Source organism: Hippocampus zosterae, chromosome 8, assembly GCF_025434085.1.
Source record: "Hippocampus zosterae strain Florida chromosome 8, ASM2543408v3, whole genome shotgun sequence".
In the NCBI taxonomy this organism is placed as follows: Eukaryota; Metazoa; Chordata; class Actinopteri; order Syngnathiformes; family Syngnathidae; genus Hippocampus; species Hippocampus zosterae.
The window spans coordinates 18,686,083-18,711,229 of record NC_067458.1 but is presented as its reverse complement, the minus strand read 5'-3'; the positions used below and the strand labels follow the sequence as shown (position 1 = coordinate 18,711,229).

At 44.8% G+C, this 25,147-nt stretch overlaps 1 protein-coding gene across 6 annotated transcripts in view; it reads left to right on the top strand.

The window, feature by feature from the left end:
- Positions 1–24,438, top strand: part of shdb (Src homology 2 domain containing transforming protein D, b) — a 43,521-nt gene extending 19,083 nt beyond the window's left edge. For 5 of the 6 annotated variants that reach the window (XM_052074797.1, XM_052074798.1, XM_052074794.1 and 2 more), the window contains 7 exons: positions 333–703; positions 4,159–4,309; positions 7,421–7,642; positions 18,240–18,320; positions 19,078–19,252; positions 20,272–20,391; positions 23,781–24,438. In XM_052074797.1, coding sequence (XP_051930757.1) covers positions 333–703; positions 4,159–4,309; positions 7,421–7,642; positions 18,240–18,320; positions 19,078–19,252; positions 20,272–20,391; positions 23,781–23,967 — 1,307 coding nt within the window. In that variant the 3' untranslated portion in view covers positions 23,968–24,438. The remainder of the gene's footprint in view (positions 1–332; positions 704–4,158; positions 4,310–7,420; positions 7,643–18,239; positions 18,321–19,077; positions 19,253–20,271; positions 20,392–23,780) is intronic. The other variant, XM_052074796.1, reaches the window with a different exon arrangement.
- Positions 24,439–25,147: the final 709 nt, after the last annotated feature.

Sequence of the window (25,147 nt, the reverse complement as noted above, 5' to 3'; positions counted from 1 at the left end):
AAAAGCGTGAAAGCTGAACAGATTTGGCTCAGCTGTGACATCCAGTTTGATGTTTCATTTTATGATGTAAAATTGGTCTTTATGACTGGTCACATTTCGATCCCCGTTTTGACAGGGAGCACTTATTTTCACATAGAAAGCTTTTATTGTGTTAACCTGGTGCTCTCTATCCCACGGTTCCCCGATGGAATATAAATGTATGGAATTGGATTTGGTGTGGTTTCTGCACACCAGTATTTCTGACAATGTAAGATCATCTAAAAAAAAAAAAACTCAACAGAACAACGTAAAAAAAATGTCATAACCTTTATGTCCTTGTCTGTCCCATTCAGTCTTTAAGCACCGCACCAAGTTTGGAAGCAAATCCGCGATGGCCAAGTGGCTCAAAGACTACTTGAGTTTTGGCAGCAGGAAGGTACCCCCACAGCCTCCCACGCCAGACTACACAGAGAGCGAGATCCTAAAAGCCTACCGCCTCCAGAGGGAACTGGACTTTGAAGATCCATACGAGGACTCCGAAAACCGTCCCAGGGCCGAATCTGGGACTTCGGAGCCTGCCACTCCCGTGTACGGCTCGCCCATGAAGTCCTCCAGCGCGGATGTGAAATCTCCTAAACACAGACTCATCAAAGTGGACTCCCAGGACCTGGGCCGCACCAAGATCTTGCTCAGTGCCATCTCTTTAGACGACCAGCAAGAACCCGTAAGCATGTCTCTGTAGGGTTAGTTTTGGTTACCCTCAGGGGGGGCTCTTAAATGGTGAAACAACATCCAATATGTTGGCTGTGTCACGGCACGCCAACTATCACAATTTTGACATGCATTTATTCTAAGTTTGTTCTCATTTGCTACAGTGAACAGATACAAAAAACGTTTTTTCTTTTAACATTTAAAATACGTTAAATGCGGGCGCCTTAAAAATCATCCTATCCTATGACATACTTGACCCTAATCACGACCACTGCGCAATGACGATTACAACTCCGAGTTGATTAACAATTAACAATCCCGTATTCTGGCTTGAAGTTGCTCATCAATTGGCAAACACGTATTTTGGCATGGACGACGCAGACGCTTCACTGAAATAAACATGTGGTCGCTCAGTGCAGCAAACAAGCAGCCGTGCCTCAAGCTTGTGTAAATATTTTAATTAAAATGACACCGATAGCACGGTTACTTGCAATATCTGCCAGTCCATCCTCCAATATAACAAAAGCACACGCCCAGCTAAAAAAAAGGCTCAATCGTCATCAAATTGACCAATTTCCTTTCTGAAACCGTGAAAAGACAGACAACGTAGCATCTGCTCAGACGACACAACAAAGAGAAGCGGTGGTTGATCAATAACATCTTTCCTGTCAACAACTAGCGTATCGTCAACAGCAAGTGTTTGACCCAAGCCTCCTCCTTCCTTCCAGTCACCCCACCGCCCGACTCGCCCATCCAATCACAAATCATACGCTGACAGACAGGTCTCACATTGTCTCATTTTATAACGCTTTTGCAACAATCTACGTAACACAGCTATAGTTTTGCTACAGTGCATGATTGCAAATGAGTCCTGTAATTTAAAAAAATAATAATATATAGTTCTACCATATACAGTCATAAGGAGCGAGCGACCCAGCTGCGTTTTCCAAGTTTCCCATTTTCTCCTTGGTCATGAAGGCATCTGAATATGATTGGATGGATGAGTTGAGGGGGGCGGGGCCAATGCTAACAAAGACAGCGAGGAAAGTGACTTAAGCAGGCTTGTTTGTTATTGGAGGCAAAGTGACAAATGTATGATACTATAACTCCGCTGTGACACCTCTGGATCAACGGCAAATTTTTGAAGTTCACGCTTAAGTTGTGAACACAAGATGACTATAAAATGTGGCAAACGTTCACCGGCTCCATAAAATGACATGGTGGGGGGGAACAGATTTGGCCCACGGGGCTTGAGTTTGTCACCTGTGCTGCAGGTGATGACAAATGAAGCTCGGGGGTGGCTACAGGAACGTGAGGGAGGAGCGAAGGGGGTGGAAGCTTCACCCAATTCCCTGGTGTCCCATTTATTGTCAGCGTGACAGTTTTATTGATCGCACTCGCTGGGCAAATGCGTGTCACAAATATGTTTGCATAAATTGTAGGCGCGTGCGCCAGCTGAGCATCTACCAGAGTAAGATGAGATAATAATTGATGGCTCTGAGCAGCGCGTTGAATTAGAGGTGGTTGCCAGTCCCGTGGGGTTTAAACCTTGCATAAATAATTAATCGGGGTTTGGTTTTGCAAGATTGGGAGAACCCCACATGCGTTACGTGTTGGGGGACTGTCGCGTGGACTGGGATATGTCGAGGACCACGGGAGGTGCTTCTCTTTTGCTGTTCTGCCTCAGGAGACGGTCGCTGTAGCAGTAGTAGAGCTCAACCGTTCAGAAAGAATTTTAATGTTTGCTATTATTTTTTTCAATCCCCCTACCTCTTTTCCTTTATTTTAAACAAAATCTGATTTATTTCACATCAATGTTTTGGATTTATCGGTTGGGCGAATGCTAAAATAAAAGCAAATGAACCACGAATTAAAGCACCTCGATTTGCATTCACCACCGCAACTTCACAAAACGACACAGTACACGTGACAACATACAATATATCTTTTTTCCTGTGGAACATAATCCCCAGCTATTTTGTTATTGTAAAGTGTCCTTGGGTGTCTTGAAAGGCGCTTATAAATAAAATGTATTATTATTATTATTATTATTCTCTATTGAGCTATTTGTGATTTTTGTTGGCACAAAATGGCGCCAAAGCCTTGTATAATAGGAAAGTAGTACATTGGTGGTGTTGAACTATGTTGAAGTGATACATCTAGACTGAGATGAGCTTTGTGTGTTGGGGAGGAGCCAAGTTTAGCCCGGGTTGTTAGTGGAAGGCAGTTACGAGCGGTGGATTTATAAAAACAATCGGTCAACTATTTTATATATTTTTTCACATATAATATTTTGTGGCATATTTAAGGATTAAACTATTAATATAGGCAATTATAAATATTTTTAGGAAGATGTCAATTACTCGTATTCTTATTTTTTTCACGCTAGGGCTTGGTCCCGATGGGAAGGTTTAACTTTGTGCGAACTACGACTTCAAAGTTTTTCACTGGAGAAGTTGTGAAGTCGATTTACAGTGTGAATTCCATTCGATAGCTTGTTTCCCTCATTAATTTCCTAAGATCGGTGGGAAAATCCGCACTCTAATTAACACAGCAGATTCCCGTATATCGACAGACAACGCAGTCAATGTTTTGGCTCTAGAGTCTAGTTTTATTTTTAGGCTTTGAATGCGTTGAACTGGGAATTGACAACCAGAGACAGCTAAGCATTTTGCCAATGAGCGATGCTGTTTGAAGGATTGAATGTTTGTGTGCGTTTGTGGCCATATGGCCACCGAGCCAGCGGACCACTGGTCTCTCTCCAACATTCTAAAGATGCTCCATGAATCCAGTAGTTTCATTGTTGCATCCCAAAAGACGTTACAAACTGGACGCTTTCTTGTTTCCTCTTTTGCATGGGAACCACGGCACAGAATATTATAAAACAATTTGGAACCAGGGGCAACACATTTGTTGTGCTACTTAATTTAACATTTGCAACCCCTTGTGACACTCTAAATGTGGTTGCACGTGAGTGTCACAATCATTCCATTAAAAAAAAAAAAAAACAACCACCCGGCGTCTGTTTTGCATGGAAGCAATTCAGCGAGGATGTGATTGCAGTTCTTTGTCTGACAGTATTCATCAGCAAACATTTTTTTTAAAAATACAATATTTACCCTCTTCCGTTAATCAGCCAGGGTTGTCGAATATAACTAATGCACTGTAACTTACTTAAGTTCAGACTTATTTTGTTATTAAATGCGTTCAAATCATTTACCCCTTTAAGGGACAACGGTCACGAGTGGACAGCTATTCACGTTTTTTTTTTTTTAATATTAATCTTAATGTCACAGTTGTGCTTCGACCACTACAATGGACGCTTATGTGTTGCCATCCACTTTTTTCATACCCAAAGACTAATAAAAACACTTGAGAAAAGCATCCTAATGTATTATTTGTGCACGAAAAGGGTTAATATAGTCTATGTTTATGAATCCGTATGTTGTTTATCTTTTTTTTTTTTAGGCAGTGCCATCTGCTCCGTTGGCGGGGGACACGGACTATTCGGACCCATTTGATGTTCGCTTGGACCATCGGCCAGAACCGGATGTCAGACCGGTTCCCTCAGAAAACAATGGCTACATGGAACCTTATGAGGCCCAGCGAGTCATAACAGGTGAGCGGAGCGATCCCACCAATCAATTCAGGTGACGTGGAACTCTGTATCGCTTTTACGTTGGCTATTGTGCATTCAGGCTTCCCGATAACAAAACCACGGATCATTTCCGAACAGCCCTCACATGAGTTAAAATCATTACTTCAATGACATGATCCAAGCTATATGACCATTACTCAGCCTCTAAATTGGCTGTCGGTGTAAATAATGAGTGTGTTTTTGGTTGTATGTGCGCATTATGGACATAACGCGACACAAGCCCACATCTGTGCCGGCGGGTTGGCACAACTCAAATCTTTTGTGCAATAACCGAATTTGTAACATAATTGCGACATATTTTGATGCATTTTTGTGCTTTATCAAACATTTCTGTCTGAATTTTGGTTGTATTGGAACGGATTAGGGCATTTACATGGAGAACGCGTCTCTACTTAACAAAATGTCCTTGTCAAGAAATTTCTCCCAGAAACTACTTAAGTCATGTTAACCGCTGTACAATGTTGTATAATATTCATATTAGCTCATAAATGCTGCAGTTTTCATTTGTGAAATAATGAATTGCCATTCCCGATTAAAATACAAAAAAAAGGAAAAATCCCCTAAGGCAATGAATGCTGTTTTGCATAGTGATTTCCTTTCTGTCTATGCATCACTGTGCGTCCCTTTGGCGTATTCCACCGCCGGCCCTCCCTCCTCCCCTGAGGTTTTCTTCCTGCATCATCTCACTCGCAGCTACCGTTTTCCATTTGTTTCTCCTCCTGTAACGTCTCTGTCTTCCTCTTCCCTGCCCCGTCCCAGCCATTTAGTGTGAAAGTGCTCCCGCCCTCCTCCTCCTCCTCCTCCACCTCTTTCCTTGTTCGTCTATCTGGCTTCATCTTGAGGGCTCTCCTCGGCCCCTAAGGGGAGGTTGTCTGTCTCGGTAATCTGTCTGTTAGCAAATTATTGTCTTGCCCCGCTCTATGATGTGACTTGCATCTTTGGTGGTCCAATAATGCGCTGATAATCTCGGGTATTTAATGAATGCACGCGTCTTTGCTCTGCGGATGGGTAGTAATCTGTCCCTGTAGCAGCTGGATAGAGACATTAGCGAATGATGAGAATCACAGCAGTGATTGAGTGGATGGAGCGGCATTGTCTCGGCCTTGATCTGTGAGCTTTTTGTCCGTCTTTTGGCAGCCCACGAGATCGGACTAGATGCACAAAGAAGCAATATGGCTTTAATTAGGCGTAGGATTAATTTGATCGCTGCATCCAAGTCACATTTTTATTTGGATTGTGTTCACGTTGTTTTTGTCACTGTACTTAACATATCAACATGGGCAAAAAGAAAAAAATCGATGACATTCTTTGCGGTTGAAGAGTTGTTGAGAATGAAGCCTCCTTGACATACAAAGATGTGAGTCTCTTAATCCCGATGTATCACTTCTATTGAAGCTTCCTTCGCATTAGTTACTATTTCCCTATTAGCCAGAGTTGTGGCGCCATCTGGTGGCATCCAAGAGCATAATAGAAAGAAAACAAAAAAAATTGGTGAGGTTTTCAGTGAATAGCTGAGGATCGTTCCCAGAGACAGAAATGCTAGGTTGTGAATTTACTGTAGACATTTTTAGACATTCCGCACGTTCCAAATTCGTGTCGAAAGTAGAGGTGAGACACTTATTTTTCCATGAGAAAAAAAAATCTCACAAAATGCTCCCGAACAACAATGTCACCAAAAACTATATTTGATATCTTGCAGGTTAACTGTACCTTCTGTCATCTAGAGGAAATGGCATATAATTGTTCTCCCTGTCACTAGAAGAAACTGGCAAAGATAGATGAAGAAAGTCACACTAATATGCCCTAGCATGGTGTTGGGATTCAATGCTGTCGGTGTCATGTCATGGCCGGGTGTCCCAATACTTTTTCATCCGTGTGCTTTTTAGACTTCAACAGAAGCGAATAGGCCGGGCATTCCAATTCTTCAGGTCTTGGATCTTGAATTGTTCTTGTATGCATCCTCATGTCTCAACCTCCCTCTCTCTTCAGCCTCGCTCACCTTCCTGTCAGATTCCCGTTTTGTCTCCCCGAGTGCGCTTGTGTTTCACGCCATTCATGGTTCTGATGAATTTCTCATTTTATTCCCCATAAGCCTGTTTTCATCTCTCAACCTTCATCTTCGTCATCTCCCGGCGGCCTCGCTGACACCTCGGGTTCCTAGGCGCAGGTAGAGCAGCTTTGGGCGCCGCTGCGCTTCTGTCGCCATGACTTAACATCAAACGCTGACAGATCCCCCCACATGCGTGCTCAACAACCCCCCCCCCTCCCCCTCCTCCTCCTCCTCTTCTGTTATTGCCTTGCTCCTCTGCTCTCCCTCCATTTTCCATCTTCTTCACAGCCTTGGGGCCTTTCCCCAGGGCCTCCGTTTGGTCGCCATGGTGACTACAGGCAGCCCGATGGTAGCGTCTTGGTGTGAAGGTTGAAGTTTTCCACCACCTTCCACCTTTAAATGCTTTTGTTTCATCCTCTTAGAAGTGCACATTTGTTTTACTTTATTTTTTGCACAAAAGATCCCAACACCTTTTTTTTTCCTACCACCTGTTCTTAAGAGGCAGAAATTTTCAGGTCATCAGATAAAAAGCCCCATTAGTGGTTCCTTTTCCTCGCTGCTGTTGATGAGATGCAGGAATCTGATTAACTTCTCTCGCTTGCGTCAATAATCCTTTTTATCCCAAGGCCATATTTGACTCCAAGAAATATTGCTCAGTAGGGACCAACTGAGAAAGTGATGAGAATATTTTCACGGGAGGGAACAAGGGCGCCGTTGTGAGCGATGCTTGATTGCTGTAGGGGGTCGCGTGGATGAGTTGGGGAGTGGGGTGGGGGGTGCATAGCCTTTACGCTACTCGGCATTGGAGCCCAAAGTCTTGTTAAGCCGCGATATGAGATTCTGAGCCCTGCCGCGAGCTGCGCAAACGTAATTCGTCCCGCTCTTTGAATTCTAGTCATGTCAGCGCTCAACAGGCGCTCTCGGTGCCAAACAACACCAGTATTAATATTACTGCCGCTGTGATCTTCAGCACGCGCCAACAGCGCATCGACTTGAGTAGTTTTTGTATCTGCTTTTGATAGAACTCCAGCGTGGCCCAGGAGGAGGACGGTCACGGGGCGGGCTGCAGCTGTATGACACCCCGTATGAAGACGGGCGAGGCCAACGTCCGGGCTTCAGCTTCGGAGAAGTTCAGGAGGAGGGCAAGGAGGGCAGCAGGCTGCCGCAAGATGACGAGAGACCGGCCGACGAGTACGACCAACCTTGGGAATGGAAGAAAGATCACATCTCCAAAGCTTTTGCAGGTAGGTGGATTCCAAAGGAAATCTGGGAGTAAGAGTTCAGTTTCAGTGCAGTTCTAACATGTGATGCTGAAGATGAAAAGTAGGCTTTACTTGATTAGGATTTGTGGGGCCAATGGAAATGAGACGATAACCTATCAGATCACAGGATGGAGTAATATGTCTATTTAAATTACCTATTTACTCTATATACTTACTGGGCTTCACCATAAGTATTATAATTGATATGTTTCATGCGTGTTTGTCACCAGTTCTCATGGCTTTGTTGGTTGTGAACGCTCTATGTAAATAATGCTATATTGTATTATATTGCATTCCATTTAGTATAGCACCATCTAGTGGATGCATAGCGCAACCACAGCCAGTATTGTAGCTTCTATACAATGCGCCTTATAATGCAGTGCGCCCTTTTAAAATAGGCCATTCATTGTAGGTGTGCCTGATACACCGAAGTACCTTATAGAGCAGAATATACGGTAGCCTTTTTTTGGGGCGGGGGTTATACTTTTTTACCAGCTGGAATGAATGTTCACTCTGGATCTATATAAACATAAAAATGAATTGTTAGTTATGGTTCCTTGTCTTCGTTGATCAATGAAAGAAATGCGCTGCAATGTCCAGCCCGAGTTGTGACGCTCCTATAAGAGCGAATCATCCGTCATACTGAAGAAGCAAAACAACAAATCAATATCTACTCAAGCATAAAGTGCAAGACTTCTCCAAATCTTTTTCATCACGGGACCGGTCCATAGAACGAGATATCGTCTTGTGAGAGTGGCTGAGCCGGAAAGCCAACTTTCCTAATGAGCACTTTTCAAGGACTGAAAGCTGCCGGGGGGGTCCGTTACACCACTCCATCAAATTGTTTCCCCAATTGTCCTGGTCTTCTAAAAGCTAACGTTCTACCATCACCACATGAACGTTCCAAATGCTTTGATGAAAGACGCAGACACCAGTGTGACCCTCTCTTGGTCCCAGCCCTCTCAAATTGACCCATCTGTCTTCTTTTTTTCTCTTCAAACAACTCTTAGTGAATATTGATTCCTTTCTCATTCCACATGAAGCACGAAAGTCACAGCAACCTTTGGGTTGATGTTCTGTCATGAGGGACACGTCGTAGTCTCACGAAGCGTAACTGACAAATATTTCCAGACCATAACTCTTTAAGACAATCAAATGAAAGATTGAAAGTGACATTTTTTTAAAGGAGAATGTGAAATTGTGGGAAAGTTGGGGAACAAAGAAAAATATTTACCCAGGTGTCCTGAATAAGCTGAAGGTGGTTTCGAAATGTGGACATTTCAGCACAACATGAATCAGAAGATGCCTGGAGGTACATTTCTTGTCATTTATGACCGTGTTGATGGGAGGAATGGAATATAAAGGGAAATCCAGTCCATCCAAGTAGATCAGTGCTCTCTGGGAGAGGCCAAGCCGGCTTAATTGAGCCGCATCTTTCATGTCGGCAAGGTCAAGGTGATGGGATAATAAATCAACCGTGCCTCGTCGGCACTCTTCTCCGTTCCCACTACCCGAGCCCACCCCCAAGTGTGTGTGGGAGCCTCCCACCCCTCCGTTAATTACATGTCGACATGTGCATGACGGATCCAGTGCTAATACGAATCACTGTGAGCACACCAGCAGCACGGTTGGCGCTAAACTCGCATAAATAGACGCAATAACCAATTAAAAATGTATGGGATGTCGTTGCGCTCCCAACATATCGCAAATTTTGGGATATTTTTTTTTGAACTAATTTTTTTTTCTTTTTACAGTAGACCGATTCTTGTTAATTGTAATTCTTCGCTTATTGGAAAGGAGAACAACAGCCGAGTGATGCACTTTTTTTTATTAGCCATTTTTTTGATCGAATACAGAACACAGAAACACGATAAGTGCACTCACAGGATCTGCTGCCGGTCACAGTCCACGTTGAGGTACTTGCGAGCAGGCTCGCAGACATCACGTGCCACCCCGTCAGGCGTCACATCTTAGGCTCACATACACCAAGCAACAAGGCTGAACCTGACTGAACTGGATAATGACGTAAAAACCTACAGCCCGTGAATCACGGCTGTACTCTTGGTGATTGACCACTAAAGTCACTGCAATGGAAAACTGATACAGAACTGTTTGTGATTTTATCTAACCAAAAGCGGACTGATGCAATTGTGAAGAAGTGAATTATCCTGGCTGTTGTTGCTAGCTAGCTAGCTAGCTATTTAGCTATTTAGAGAGGGAGAGGGAATGAGAGAGGGCTAGCTAGCTAAATAGCTAGCTAAATAGCTAGCTAGCTAGCCCTCTTTCATTCTAACTCTCTCTCTCTCTCTCTCTCTCACCGTGGTCTATCTATGGAGTGTTACAAAAACGGACTTGAGTCAGAAAATCGGTTTGAATTTGACAAACGGAATCGAATAGTTACATTTCTGAATCGTCTTACCCTTGAATCGTTTCACACCCCGTGTATCGAGATACGCGTAGAAGTGTATTTGATGAGAGATGTGCACCAGATCTAAATCGGTTTGACGTTACTGACGCTGCTTTCACCGTAGGTGTGATGTCAGCCCCAAGTATATGGGCAGCAAATTAAAAAAGGTCATGCATCTCCTTCACATAACGTGCAGCACAGTCACACAGCCCATAGCCTTGAAAACGCTTGCCCTGCCGCCACGCTTTGACCTCCTTGTCATTGCCACTTAGCGTCCTTCGAGCTGGCATGTTGCCTTACGTTGCACACCAAACTGCGCAAGTCTAAACAAACCAACCGTATTTTCCATTCTCGGCCTTAATCCACGGCCGCGTAGCCATTCTTCACGGACAGCGAGCGGCCGGCGCGTGGCAAAGGACGAGACGGAAAAAGAACGGTGGGAGGGAATGAGAGGTGTGAAGGAAAAGGACAGCGAGATATGCACATTCAAGGTGAAGTAAAGAGGAGAGGCTGAGAGGCGACTCACAGCCCAGGGGGCTGTGTTGAGGTGAGGAGGGGAATCAGGGCCACGGTGGCTTGCCTCCATCACTCATCCCAACACATGAGCGCACTCTCTTTCTTGTACATGGTGCTGACAATGCTGTCGCCGTTGCCCTATTTCCCGGCAGCTGTGACACATTCTCTCAGATCACCTGCTTTGAGAGGTGAAGGGAAAGTGTGCACGTGCATATTTGTGAGTATGACTGCATTTGGGTTGTTGGTGCAGGTGAGGGTCAACGTGGTCTTCCCTGGCCTCATCAACGCTTTCACACAAGGCAAGCGTACATACTGTACTCGAGCAGCTCTAATTATCACCGGGCATCTAATTGTAGGCTGAGAGGATGTGGCGTGCAAGTAGTGTGCACGTTGGCACAAATGAGTGCGTTGGTGTTGATGCCGGCGTAGCGTGGGAGGTGGCATGCTTGGGAGCAGTCTCATGGTTTTCACAGCTTAATTGTGCTTGCGTTTAATTATTGTCACTACTTCGAGACCAGCAGGTGTCAGCTGTCATTGTGACGTGGAGCACATTGGAGTTACGGTTGCCCTTTGTGAGGTGAAGTGAAACCGCAAAGATACAGTTTAATAGTGGCGAAGCGGTTAGCAGCCATACTGCTTTTGTTGAGACTGAACACAAATACCATATTTGCTGCACGATAAGGTGCACATAATAGCATTCATTTTTCTCAAAAGCTTACAGTGGGCTTACAGTATTGATATGGATCAATACGCTAATTTCTTGGACATAGTAATTTAAATGTTCCGTAAAGCGCTTTGTTACAGCTGCAGCGGTTGTCAAACCTCTGTATAAATAAAGCTGTATTGTATTGTGGGCGGCCCGGTGGTCCAGTGGTTAGCGCGTCGACCTCACAGTGCAGAGGTCGTGGGTTCGATCCCGGCTCCGGCCTCCCTGTGTGGAGTTTGCATGTTCTCCACGGGCCTGCGTGGGTTTTCTACGGGTACTCCGGGTTCCTCCCACATTCCAAAGACATGCACGGCAGCCAACACTCAAAATTGTCCCTAGGTGTGAGTGTGAGCGCGGATGGTTGTTCTTCTCTGTGTGCCCTGCGATTGGCTGGCAACCAGTTCAGGGCGTCCCCCGCCTACTGCCCGAAGACAGCTGGGATAGACTCCAGCACCTCCCACGACTCTAGTGAGGATAAAAGCGGTTCGGAAAATGAATGCATGAATGAATGTATTGTACTGTCTTCCCTTGAGCATAGCTCCATCTAGTGGATGCATAACGCAACCACTATTGCAGCTTCTATTCTCTGCGTCTTATAATGCGGTGCATCCTATATATCACAGGTGTCAAACTCAAGGCCCGGGGGCAAACACAAACGACCATTCATGCTCACAGTCACACCGAGGGACAATTTTAGAGTTCCTTAGCCTTCCATGCAGGTTTTTGGAATGTGGGAGGAAACCGGAGTGCCTGGAGAAAACCAACGCAGGTACAGGGAGAACATGCAAACTCCACACAGGAAGGCCAAAGCCGGAATCAAACCCTGCACCTCTGCACTGTGAGGCAGACGTACCAACCAGTCATCCGCCGTGCCGTGCCTCCAAATCCATTGTACTTATTTTTCATTGGCCACATCTTCCACTTCGACCGCCTGTGGGAGTCTGCCCTGGGGGTCTTGGACGTGACTGGCCTCTCTCAGCCTCGCTGGCTTTTTAACTTCAGTCTTCAAAAGCTGTCACTGGTCTCCCCTATCCAGATCAAATTACACCATTCATTAATTCCCAGACGTCAACAGACAGCCCCGGCGTCGGGAAATGGACCATGCAGCTGCTCGGCACCAATCGGTGAGTTAATGAAAGGCACCATCTCATTAGCCCTTTCATGGCCACACCGAACGAGCAGTTGAATGTATTTCTACCCCATTTTATATCCTGGATCACAGTTTGAGCAGGCACATCCACGCGATGGCTATGCGTGTGTCTGTAGAATGAGAACACAATGAGGGAGCCCCCAGATTGGCTGTAAATCCCGATTATGTGGGAGGCGACTGAATCAGGTTGTTCCCAGTATTGTGTTACCGCTGAGCAGATCAGTTCAAGTGTTGCAGCTGCTCATTAGACAGCAAGCAGTACACGTCTTGTACCAAGAAATATGTATAAATTAGTATCCATCAACTCTCTACTAAGGCTGAGCAAATTTCTCTCCTCAGTAGTCCGTTAATGAAGGCATCTTTTTTTTGTCAGGTTGTTTAGGTAAAATGAACATTCCCACATGGAGGTAAATCTTAATTAGAATCATATGGGGTGCCAGTTTTCCATAATTCTGCGCCCCCCCCCACCCCCACCATTCCTAGCACGGCTCTCAAGAAAATGACCAAACATTGCCTTCAGACTTCCCGAAAAGCATGTGTGTTTGAGTGTCGTATCTTCTGAAGAAATCTGTCCACATTAGCTCAGTTCAAACCTGCAAAAGTAATGAGAGACAGAAAACATCTGTGGTCTTGCAACATCTTCTTTAGGAAGAAGAATAGGGGTCATCGGAGTAAGGGTTGAATCCCAAAGACCCCCCCCCCCCCCCCCCAATTTTCTGACATAATAGCTCTACTTGCAACTTCGTGGGAAACATTTTGTTTGGGCTCTGCTGAATGAATTTAGCCCGGGAGGACTTGAGAGAAATGCAAGTAGCCCAACTTCGGTATCATTGTGTTAGCATGAAGCTAGCTTGAAGCAAGCACTGTTTTTGTATCATTCACTCTCTGCCCAAACTGCTGCTTGTCGCAATGTAATGTAAATAGCTCTTACAAGCCTATTTTGTTGCTCATAATAAAACTCAAGATGGCTCGTATCTCGAAAACTTGTCAGTCAGGTCACTCGTAAGTCGGTGTACAACAGTGCTAGCTTGACAGATGGTCAGCATGTTTGTGTGCGCTGACTTCGTCTGTGTGTGTGTGTAAGCGCTGTCTGGAAGTAGGATTTCTTGTTTGTGTGTGTGTGTACGCGTCGGTTGGAAGCTGGCCGGGTTTTGTGTGGCGGTGTGCATGGAAACAAACACGCAGACAATGAAAGAAAAACAGAAAATGAGATTGGCAGTGCTTCGCTCTCCAAAAGCCCCTCAGCGATCATCAGAGAACAGGCTCTTCATCAATTTTGTGGCGCCGCGGAAGGACTTCTCATTGTCACATTTCCTCGTTCTCCCCCATCGCTCGCTACTTTTACTTCTCCCAGGCCGTGACCATAGCCCGACATTAATGGAAAGGGATGTCCCTTCGTGATTTCTTGGCTGGAAGATGGATGGACGTGAACGAGACCTCAAGGAAAAGGAGAAGGCGAATAGAGTGAACCGTTGCTATCTGTGGGGGTTATAGATGATGGCCCCCCAAAAACTAGATACAGCTAACACTACTATTATATATAGGATAGCAAGAATTTAGGAAGACTACAGAACACGCCTCCCATTTTTTGTTGTTTTTTTTTGAAGAGGCTATATATCATAATAGTTTGAACCATAAATATATACCAAATAATGATCCCAAAACTATTAAATATAATTTAATCGAACAACATTACCCTGAAAACGGCTGTCTATACTTGACATTAAAAAAAAAATGTTACAGGGGTGTCCGCACTTTTAGAAATCACATTCGTATAAGAAAATATATATATATATATATATATATATATATATATATATATATATATATATATATATATATATTTGTGTTCCGGTCTACCGTAACGATTAGTGAGTCTATGATTGGAAATGGTGAGCTCAAGCCATCAATTTAAATGGGAATCAATTCAAAACATGCCCGGGGATTGATTGGCTGTGACCAATGTGCTATAAACTTGTGTGAATATCCCTTTTTTCCCCCCCTCCGTTGAAATAACGTGTTAATTATCTTGTCTTTACGAGGGGTGGGCAAACGTTTGCCCAGCAGAAGGTCTTTATGAACGCATTCATGCCGGCCTGTGCCAAAAAGGGAAAGAAAAAAAACAGATGTCTTCATTCATGAACCAAATGAAGCTGTCTTTTCTTTACAGCATGAAAAAAAAAAACAGCACTTGAAAGGTTACCTGTCACTCATCTGAAGCAACATGTTCCATTTGCCCTACTCTCCCCACACTGCAGTTATTATTATCATTATTATTATTATTATTATTATTATGGGCGGCCCGGTAGTCCAGTGGTTAGCACGTCGGCTTCACAGTGCAGAGGTACCGGGTTCGATTCCAGCTCCGGCCTCCCTGTGTGGAGTTTGCATGTTCTCCCCAGGCCTGTGTGGGTTTTCTGCGGGTGCTCCGGTTTCCGCCCACATTCCAAAAACATGCGTGGCAGGCTAATTGAACACTCTAAATTGTCCCTATGTGTGAGTGTGAGTGCGTATGGTTGTTCGTTTCTGTGTGCCCTGCGATTGGCTGGCAACCGATTCAGGGTGTCTCCCGCCTACTGCCCGAAGACAGCTGGGATAGGCTCCAGCGCCATCCCTAGTGAGAATCAAGCGGCTCGGAAGATGGATGAACGAATGAATGAATATTATTATTATTAAATAGAGGTTCTGAATTCGGGCTCATGTTGGCTTCTGTGAACTTGACAGAATTGCGCTGAGTTTACATATCGAGCTAAATTGCGAGATTGATTTGGGGGAAGATCTGAGTGGAATATGCAAGGCCGTTTGCGTTGAAGCGAGCACACCGCATTAGCAGCAGGGCACAGGCACAATTATTGAGATAGCTCTCTTGTATTTTATGCTACTAGCATGCTTTTGTAGCTCATAGCATCCGCAGTTCTTGAAGACCCAAATAATTTCCAATTTGAGCAAATGATCCCTTTTTTTTTCCCGACTCACTTCTACGCGGTGCCATTTTCTTCGTCAGTTCGAGCAAGCGGACAGAGCGACGGGCTGCGTTAGGTGTGTATAAGGATCTCACCGAGGGGGGTGCCAGGCCGCACTTTGGTCCTGCTTCGGTGGCGGTGCGGCCCTCTCCAGATGGGGCCATTGTACCGCGTCACGCATCAATAATTCACCGAGAGCTGGAGAAAGTGGCGGAGTGTGTCTGCCTGCTCAATAATTAACCAGGGAGGGGAAGGAGACATGTTTGTACAGCCAGGTCCCTCTCCCAACGTTCATTCAAATAGCCTTTGAAGCGGCGGGACTGGCAGGGGGGGCCGGGGGGGGGGGGGGGGAGGAATTGGGACGGGTGCGGGCCTTTAGATTTGTCAGCTCATTAAGACATCTCGTTTCCGTGTATTTGTTTAGTAATCTTTTGAGCCGGAGTATCGCACAGAACGGGCAAATCCAAATCGCATAAGGTGCATTTGTGTCTGACTACAGAGACGACAGATTATTGCCTGCCATGGTAGATAATGAGCTATTTTCAGCTCTGTTTCGCCGTGCACCTTGTAACCCCCCCCAACACTCCCTCCTTCCATCTCCCCCCTGTCTGTAGGTAGGACAGTGCAAGAAGCATTTTCACAGCCCTCACACCCTTCAATTACTCTGCCACATGGTACACACGAAGCCTCTATTTTCTCCCAGTTGCTCGTGCGGCCACACAATTTCTCCGCATCCGATAACCGTGAACAATGCTGGCTCTTATCTCGTAAAATATCTCCTTTCTCTGGTATGACGGATGGCTGTGTCCCGGAGATTCTCTTGTGTACGGTTCGCACCAGTCTTTGGTGATCTGAAATACTGGATTTGAGATATGTCCAGCGAAAGTTCTTTGACAAGTAGTTTGGATGTTGAATTATCTTTTAGGACACATTGAGCAATTAAATGAAGGGCTCCTTGCCATGAGAACTGTGCGGATATATGGAATCCATGAAAAAAAAATGGATTGATTAATCCTTTAAAACGGGGGTGTCCAAACTTTTTGCTAAGGGGGCCAGATTTTATGTGGTAAAATGTCGGGGGGCCGACCTTGGCTGACATTCTTTACATTGAACAACAATATTGTTCAACAAATTTTAGTAAGCCAGTCTGTTTCACATTTCCATTTTAATTTCAACAATCTTAAGAATTTCTTTTGGTTCATTTGAAACAGGTATATCACATGCAACTGCTTATTCACTTGACTTTTTCTTAAACAGAATTCTCCTGAGTGCAAATTGATTGATTTGAAACATAAAATGTATCACCATGACTTTTCAATAGTCACAAAACCTTTGACTCGAACAACAGGGAAATGAACCACCAATACACATATCCACAACTGCAAGGATCATTTGAAATATGACATATCAGTCAATATAAACACGGAGTGATGTCTTGTTAACTCGTGAGTGATGCCCGCTAGTGTCTAAATGCTATTACTCATTTAGTGAATGCTATTACTCATTTAGCCACTAGAGGGAAGCAGTACTCTATGAAACATCACTCACCAGTCTACGAGACCTCAGTCAATGCAACACGTGTTCCATTTCGCCCAAACTGCGGGCCAGACGGCACTGATTTTATGACAGGGGCCGAGGGCCGGATGAAATTCGACCGCGGGCCGGATTTGGCCCCCGGGCCGGACTTTGGACATGCCTGCTTTAAAAGATGGTCAAGGAAGAGATATATTGCTGCAGAAAGTGGTCATGGGCGACAATAACGACAAAAACAAAATGGGCTAGCTCCCATTTGAGTGTAATTGGTGCGATATATACCCTGCTCACGTACGTTTTCAAGATTTGCTATTCCATCTACAAATACATATAGAATCATTAATATGGTTAAGTGTTGTTGTAAAACACTACACGTACTGTATGTACCGTGTGGTTATTGCTTGGCGGCATGTGGTTGGCGGCCATGTGTCACCCGGTTATAACCTGAAAATGATCACTGTGGGTGGTGGCCATTGGAAATTTCAGGAGATTCCCGAACGGCCTATCCATTCCTGGCCGAAATTTTAATTTGTGTAAATATTGAGATGCCAGGCGGCCCGGTAGTCCAGTGGTTAGCACGTCGGCTTCACAGTGCAGAGGTACCGGGTTCGATTCCAGCTCCGGCCTCCCTGTGTGGAGTTTGCATGTTCTCCCCGGGCCTGCGTGGGTTTTCTCCGGGTGCTCCGGTTTCCTCCCACATTCCAAAAATATGCATGGCAGGCTGATTGAACGCTCTAAATTGTCCCTAGGTGTGAGTGTGAGCGCGAATGGTTGTTCGTTTCTGTGTGCCCTGCGATTGGCTGGCAACCGATTCAGGGTGTCCCTCGCCCACTGCCCGAAGATGGCTGGGATAGGCTCCAGCACCCCCCGCCACCCTAGTGAGGATCAAGCGGCTCGGAAGATGAATGAATGAATATTGAGATGCCTGGAAAATTAGAGGGAATATTGGTCACTGTTCTGCTTGGCATTTCACCAAAGTTTTTCTCCGATTTTTGGTCAGAAGCTTGTTTTGAGTTGTTTTTTTTTCCCACCACTTGTGTCCGTTCGCACTTCCGTCACCCAACAAGGGGACCTCCTGCTGCCATATCTCACTTTGCCTTCGCTTTCTCTCATTAAAATCTTGCACTCAATTTGAGTCTCACCCACTTGGTCATCGCCGCCTCTCTCGCATATCTAGATTAAAAAAAAAAATTTTTTTTTTTGGAAGCCATCTGTGCTTTTCTCACTCTGTCACTCTCGTTTCTCTCACCTGATATCCCCCCCCCCCTTCCCCCCTCCCTCATCACCCCTTCTTCATCTATTAGATATGAAAGAGTTGTCAGAGCTGTCCTGGCCTGCCCCGGTGGGTCAGAGGGGGGAGGAGGAGCCCTCCGCTAAAGAGCAAGGTGACCTCTCGCCCTGAACACGACCCACCATCTACTTCTCATTTGTTCCATCGCCGCCACCCCTCCCCCACAAACTCAAACATCTGCAGTCACTGCGACCTTTTTGACTCCCATCTGTTCCGTTGCGTTCCACCTGCGATGCATTTCACCTCAAATTCCCCAGCTACTCCGATCGACTGCATTCTTCGCACTTCAATTCAGAATCGCACATCTTCTTCGACTGCATGTGATTCAAGGAGAGCGACAATTTCCTGTTTCTTTTTGCTCTGTGGTACAAAGGAGTATGAAAGCCACGGCGAAATGGGAAAAATTGTTGTTCCACTTCTTCCTTTCATAACTTTGCTGCTGTGAATTGGGAATTTCTCCATTGCGAGACTAATAAAGGTTTTCTTATCTTATCTTATCTTTAGGTTACAATTGAGTCCTGCAAATAATCACCACTAGGTGGCATCAGAACACTATCAGGGTAACAAATTAATGGGGAATATAAAGAGACTGTAACGCCATATATAACGCGCATCGGATGATAAGGCGCACTGTCGGTTTTTGGGAAAATTGAATGCTTTTAGGTGCGCCTTATAGTGTGGAAAATACGGTAGCTCAGAAATGACACCGTCTATGCTATGCTATTGTGCAAATGCAAAATGACCGCCACATCCTGGCACTTGAGATCCTTCTTCTAAATGCGACGGTTATCGATCGAATGATTTGATCTTAGTCACTAACAATAATTCCTCTTCTGTCTGTGTGCCAACAGTGCAGTTCGACGGACCCGAATGGGATCGCTCGTCGTCGCCCACCGAGCGCTTACGTCCTCCAGGGCCCCGGTCCAGCCCGCTGCTGGGCGGGGGGGTAAAGTTTCGAATGCCTCAGGAGGGCCTCACCATGGTTGGGGAGAGGGTGGACCCCACACAGCCTCTGGAGAAGCAAGTGTACGTCGGCCCTCTTTCTGATGCGTTCGGTCAACATTATCTGACCATCGGCTACGTTACTGTTGACATTTCATTAGATTAAAAGGCTCGCTTGATTTCATGTTCATCGTCATTGCGGCCATTAGTTTAATTACCTCAATCTAATAGATGGCAAAGTGATTAAAAAAAGTTTTATACTCGTCGCACCGCTGATGCACTTGACATTAACTGTCTTCTAAACATGGTCATCATGCTTTGTGAGTGGAGCGCATACGTGACACAAATGGCCTAATTTTTCACTTGATCATGAGCAGCTTTTAACATTTAAAAGACAATTTGGGTCGTTCACCTAATTTCCCTTCCCTTTTGATCGAATAAATGAGCATGGACAAAAATGACGCGGGTAATGTGTTTCGGCGAAGCGGCACCCGGCGGACTCTGAAAGCGGTGAAACATTAGAGTACAAACTAATTAGGTCTGAACATTAAAAACACTCATTTGCTTTGCTGGTGTAATATCAGACATCATTGGTATGATTTATGTGCCACCTTTCGACATAAAACGCACGTTGTGAAGGTGTACTTGCGCATATGGACGCGTACGCTAATACACATCGCCGCTAGCTGATTTTTCCGCAACATTTAATCCATGACGATTTAATGAAGTTTATTACCTTCAACAGCTCTTTAAAAAAAAAAAATCGACATTAAATGAATGCCTCATTAATTATGGTTGTTCCAAACACTTGTGTTCTTTAATCCGTCGTGTCTGCTTGTTTACGTTCCCGTGTTATCGGGTGCCAGACACACAACAGCCTTCACTTACTCTCATCGCTTCCCCGTTATAGGCTTGAAGGCAAGGCAGTTTTATTTATCGAGCACATTTCAAACACAAGGCAACTGTGTGTGCTTCACACAAAGAGATTTAATGCCTATATGAAAGCTTTTTTTTAAAAATTATTTTTTATGGTTGACTGTTGATTTCTATGTATGCAAGCGAGCAGTGCATGGATGATCACATTGGCTTGTTCTGCGTCTCAGGTGGTACCACGGTTCACTGGCTCGGTCCGAAGCGGAGTCGCTGCTCACCTTGAGTAAAGAGTGTAGCTACCTGGTGAGGAACAGCCAGACCAACAGATGCGACTACTCTCTGTCTCTCAGGTACGCACGCGCGCACACACACACCCACCCACACACACACACCCACCCACAGACACACAAACATAAACACTCACCAGGTCACATTTTTATCATATGATAAAAATGAACAATATTAAATACAATAACAATTTCAGTCAAGTAAAACATTACATTTAATTAATTGTGCAATAAGTTAAAAAACTTATAATTGATAAATAATTAATTCATTGAATCATTAGGATCAAATATAAACACTCAACTTAAAAAAAAAAGTAAACAGACAGCAACTTATTAATTTATTCATTCGTTCATTCATTCATCTTCTGAGCCGCTTGATCCTCACTAGGGTCGCGGGGGGTGCTGGAGCCTATCCCAGCTGTCTACGGGCAGTAGGCGGGGGACACCCTGAATTGGTTGCCAGCCAATCGTAGGGCACACAGAAACAAACAACCATTCGCACTCACACTCACACCTAGGGACAATTTAGAGTGTTCAATCAGCCTGCCACGCATGTGTTTGGAATGTGGGAGGAAACCGGAGCACCCGGAGAAAACCCACGCAGGCCCGGGGAGAACATGCAAACTCCACACAGGGAGGCCGGAGCTGGAATCGAACCCGGTACCTCTGCACTGTGAAGCCGACGTGCTAACCACCGGGCCGCCCTTATTAATTTATTATGAAGTATTAACATGAACTTTTATAAACGCGCATTAAATAATGTATTCTGGTTTTTTTGTTTTTGTTTTTTAAATCTCATCTACAAATGACCAATCCCATCTGTTTGGAAAATCAACTGTGGCTCTTGATCACGTTTGCCTTTACTAATCGGGGGCTTTCCAATGCTGCAAAGTGTGTGTGAGCCCACCTGAACCGCAATCAACGACACGTGTACACACACACACACACACACACTCTTCCACCCCCCCACCCCCTCATCTGTCTCTACCCTCCTCCTTTCATCCATCAGCTAAACTTAGTATCACTGCCGCACTGATGCTTCCTCCTCCGCTACTCATTTGCAGGCTGCTATAATGCTTATCCGGTCAAATCTCTCCCTTGTAATTACGACCATCATCCATCGCCGTGGCCTCCCATCACGCCTCCGTCCTTGACACCCCCCCCCCCCCACTCCACCACCACACCTCACCCCACCCTCTCCTCCCACGGTAGCCTCCTTCTTTGGTCTCAAAGGGCCTCCCCCTAAGTGGTAATCAGGCAGGTAGAGAACACTTCAGTGCACACATCATCCTCGCCATAATCACTAATGAATATGAATCACCTTCTGGGAGCCGCACAAGAAGGGAGTCAACTTGCAAGAGAGATGGGAGTATGTGCGCGCGTGTGTTTGGGGGAGGGGGAGGGGTGATGTTGCACGCGAGCAAGTTTGAGGATTACTCACACATTTTTTTGCACAATTCCTGTTGGTCAAACAATGAGGTTGCAAATCTGGTTCTGCGTTTTGCTTGCGTGGTGTCTCGAAGAACCGATGTTAGCGGATACGGAGTCTCGGGACACTGCGGCGTTTTAATTAAATTCAACCTCCAACATTATGATCTTGATTTGTGTAGTGAGTTCCATGAACATTTATGAGGATTTCACTAAAGTGTAACCTCGTGTTTACGGTCTCAAAACGTAAATGAGCAAAGGCACCTATTTTACAATAGAAAAATCTCAAAGCACAACTCCAAACAAAAATGTTTCAAAATGTGTCTAGATCATCGCTGACAAGTAGATTCCTCACATCTGCAAAATCACTGAATTTCAGGAGCTAAAAAAATGCATCTTGCTTGATTTACCGGACACCGCAGTTGGTATTATCCCATCAACACCACCACCACCCCAAAAATAATGTTCAATCTCTAATTTAATCTGCTAAAAAAAAGTTTGTTTTTTTTTTAACACCAACTGTGGTCATGCTAACCCATCTGTGATTACGTAATCTTCCCAAACTCTCCTTCAAAGGTCGCAGAGCAACGATGTGATGCAATAAATAAAATGTTGAGTTGACAAAAGCATTACAGCGATCATTTTTGCGCAAAACTGATTTACTCAAATACAGTATGTCCCGGAAACGGTTGGACTTTCAATGTTGAGACGATGTCACGCCGGATGGCTTCTGCAGAGTGAGGCAAGGGGTGACACTTGTTCAAGTGACTTTGTAAATGTGTTCTCAATATATTCTCAAGACTTTAATCATGTCAAAATCACAGCTAATTTTGAGGTTTTCATGTAGAATGAGGCTACAAAAACGAATGTAAATTACACAAGCATCACCTCGGTTCTGTTTAGTCTTCCTCAGACTGTTGTGACTGCTCACAGAGTTTCAGATTTGACGCAAACATTCCCCTCCCGAGAAGCGACACTTTGTGTAGACAATGATAGAATGAGGAGTCCGTCTGGCATTTTATTTTTTTATTTTTTTTAAATCCTCACACACGTATTTTGTCTCCTGCTGAGAGGGCCGACAACAGCATTGATGCGGGTATGGAATGCAGATGGCTAAGAGTCTGTCAGGATTTGAGTGGATAATCAGCAGTAAAGCTCAAGTTTCGCTGACCCACGCCTGATTGGTTCATAGGTGATGTTTTGAAGGCCGCTGGCACATCAATTATGGTAATTTAAGTGTAGAATACTGGAGCTTTGATTACTTGTGCTCCGTGCCGTCGTGCGCTTTGCCTTCGAGCTTTACAAGAAGAGAAGAATATAAACAGGAGCCTTGCCAATCAGGCTAGAAATGTTGTAAAGGCAAAACAATCCTAAACAGACGTATAACTTTTTGTTCTTCTGCTTGATTCCTTACATAACTTTGTTGCTGTAAATTGGGAATCTCTCCATTGTGAGACAAATAAACATTTTTTTTATTTTATTTTATAGACCACTATGAGATGAAGAGAAATAAATTCATCTCGGGCATTGCATTGATCTTGTCTTGGAAGACGTTCTGCCTCTCAAGGCTCAAAATATTTTGTTTCTTTGCGGAGAAGTTTTGCAAATCAGCAACTTCATTTTAGGAGTAACTTTCTAATTTTGTGGAGCATTTTTTTTTGGAGGGTGGGGTGTTAATTCCAGGGACCTGAAGCATGGGTTTGATGAAACAATTCAAGTATGACAATAAAACAGATGAACAATTAGTTTGCTTTTTTTATACAGCAAACTGTATTTTCCTGTCCACAAGATCTTGAAAGTGGAATTCGGACATGCTTGCCAGGGAACTGCATCTTGCTCACCCACCTTCACAGTCCAGCGCTTTCCCTTTCTCTTGCTGCATCCGCATGTGCTAATCCTCATCCATCCTAATAGTTGCTCCCTCCCTAAATCCACAGAGGCTGCATGACTCCCAACCCGCCTCCTTTCGCCGTGTCTCCCTCGCCCCCCCTTGTCGTAACTTGAGCTTGTTGTTTTGGTCCCAGGAGCTGCCAGGGTTTCATGCACATCAAGTTCACGCAGTGCAAAGACGGCAAGTACGTGCTGGGACACAACAGCCCGCCGTTCGACTCCATCCCTGAATTGGTGCACTTCTACACCACGCACAAGCTCCCCATCCGTGGTGCCGAGCACCTGTCGCTGCTCTTTCCCGTGCTGGTGCAGACACTTTGACTGTGAAAAGTTTTTTTTTTGTTGAGAAACTTCAAACTCATTCGTCCCGGTTATTTTTGGACTGGACCTTTTCACCGTTGTACTACTTGTGCCAAGTGTCGCTAACATCCAAGGGGATTGATTCGCAGAGAAGGCAATAGCTGAACTCCGCTCCCTCCCTCTCTGTCTGACATATCTGTGCTGAACCAAGGTCGGCGGACTTCAGGAAAGCAGAAATTCTCATTTCTTTTTTTTTCCTTCTTGGCCACACATCCGTCACACCTGAGGAAGTCAGTGGCACCTTGGGAAAAGTTGAGAGATGCTGAGGTTCTGTTCGCACAGGAGATTTTGCCAAAGGTGGAGATTCAATTACTGCTGTTCACCCCCCCCCCCCCACCCAAAAAAACAACTTCAGTAACACTGGTTCAATATTCCTCTTGTCAGGTTTTTCACATTTCTACTAGGATCAATAAATGGAACGATGGAAGACGATGAATGTGTTATTTTTTTTCTTTATTACTGATGTTTAGAGGTTATTTCTTTTCAACATTATCAGTCATTGATCAATAAATGTATGTTGTCCACAAATCCACACATCCAGTAACCTCCTTCTATTCACAGAGAAAAGGGACCCAACCGCAGCAAAAATAAATCACAAATAATTGATACTTCCCCCAAATGTTTAAAATTGCCTCTATTAATAATTTAAAGGGGATGTAGTATATTCACTCTTTGATATTCAACCAATTCACCTGTTTTCTGAAGGTGAGCTGTGATTGCTTGTTACCTGGGCAACTGTGATGCCATTTTCAGTTGACAGACATTGACAAAATGGCCGCCCTCTAACATGGCGAAAAAGTGATTTTTAATTTTGCTGCTGAACTCGTATTCCACCAACACAATGTGAATCAGAATGCCGTTTTTACACGAGTGGAGGTACATAGAACATAATACTGTCAAGAAAGTTCGGGGGTCGACTTCTCCTTTAAAAAGTCACGTTAGTATTCTGAGTTTCAAAGACTTTTCATGCAAAATCCCACTTACGCCTCGAGGCCCTTTGTTGCCAATAATTTTGGCTTTTTCTGAGAGAAGCGTCTCTCTCCACTGACTTTTAGCGCCATGTTTGCAGGCTGCAGGCTAATCAGGAAACACTTGGAAGCGTCTTCCCTTTCACCCCCCCCCCCCCCCACACACACACACA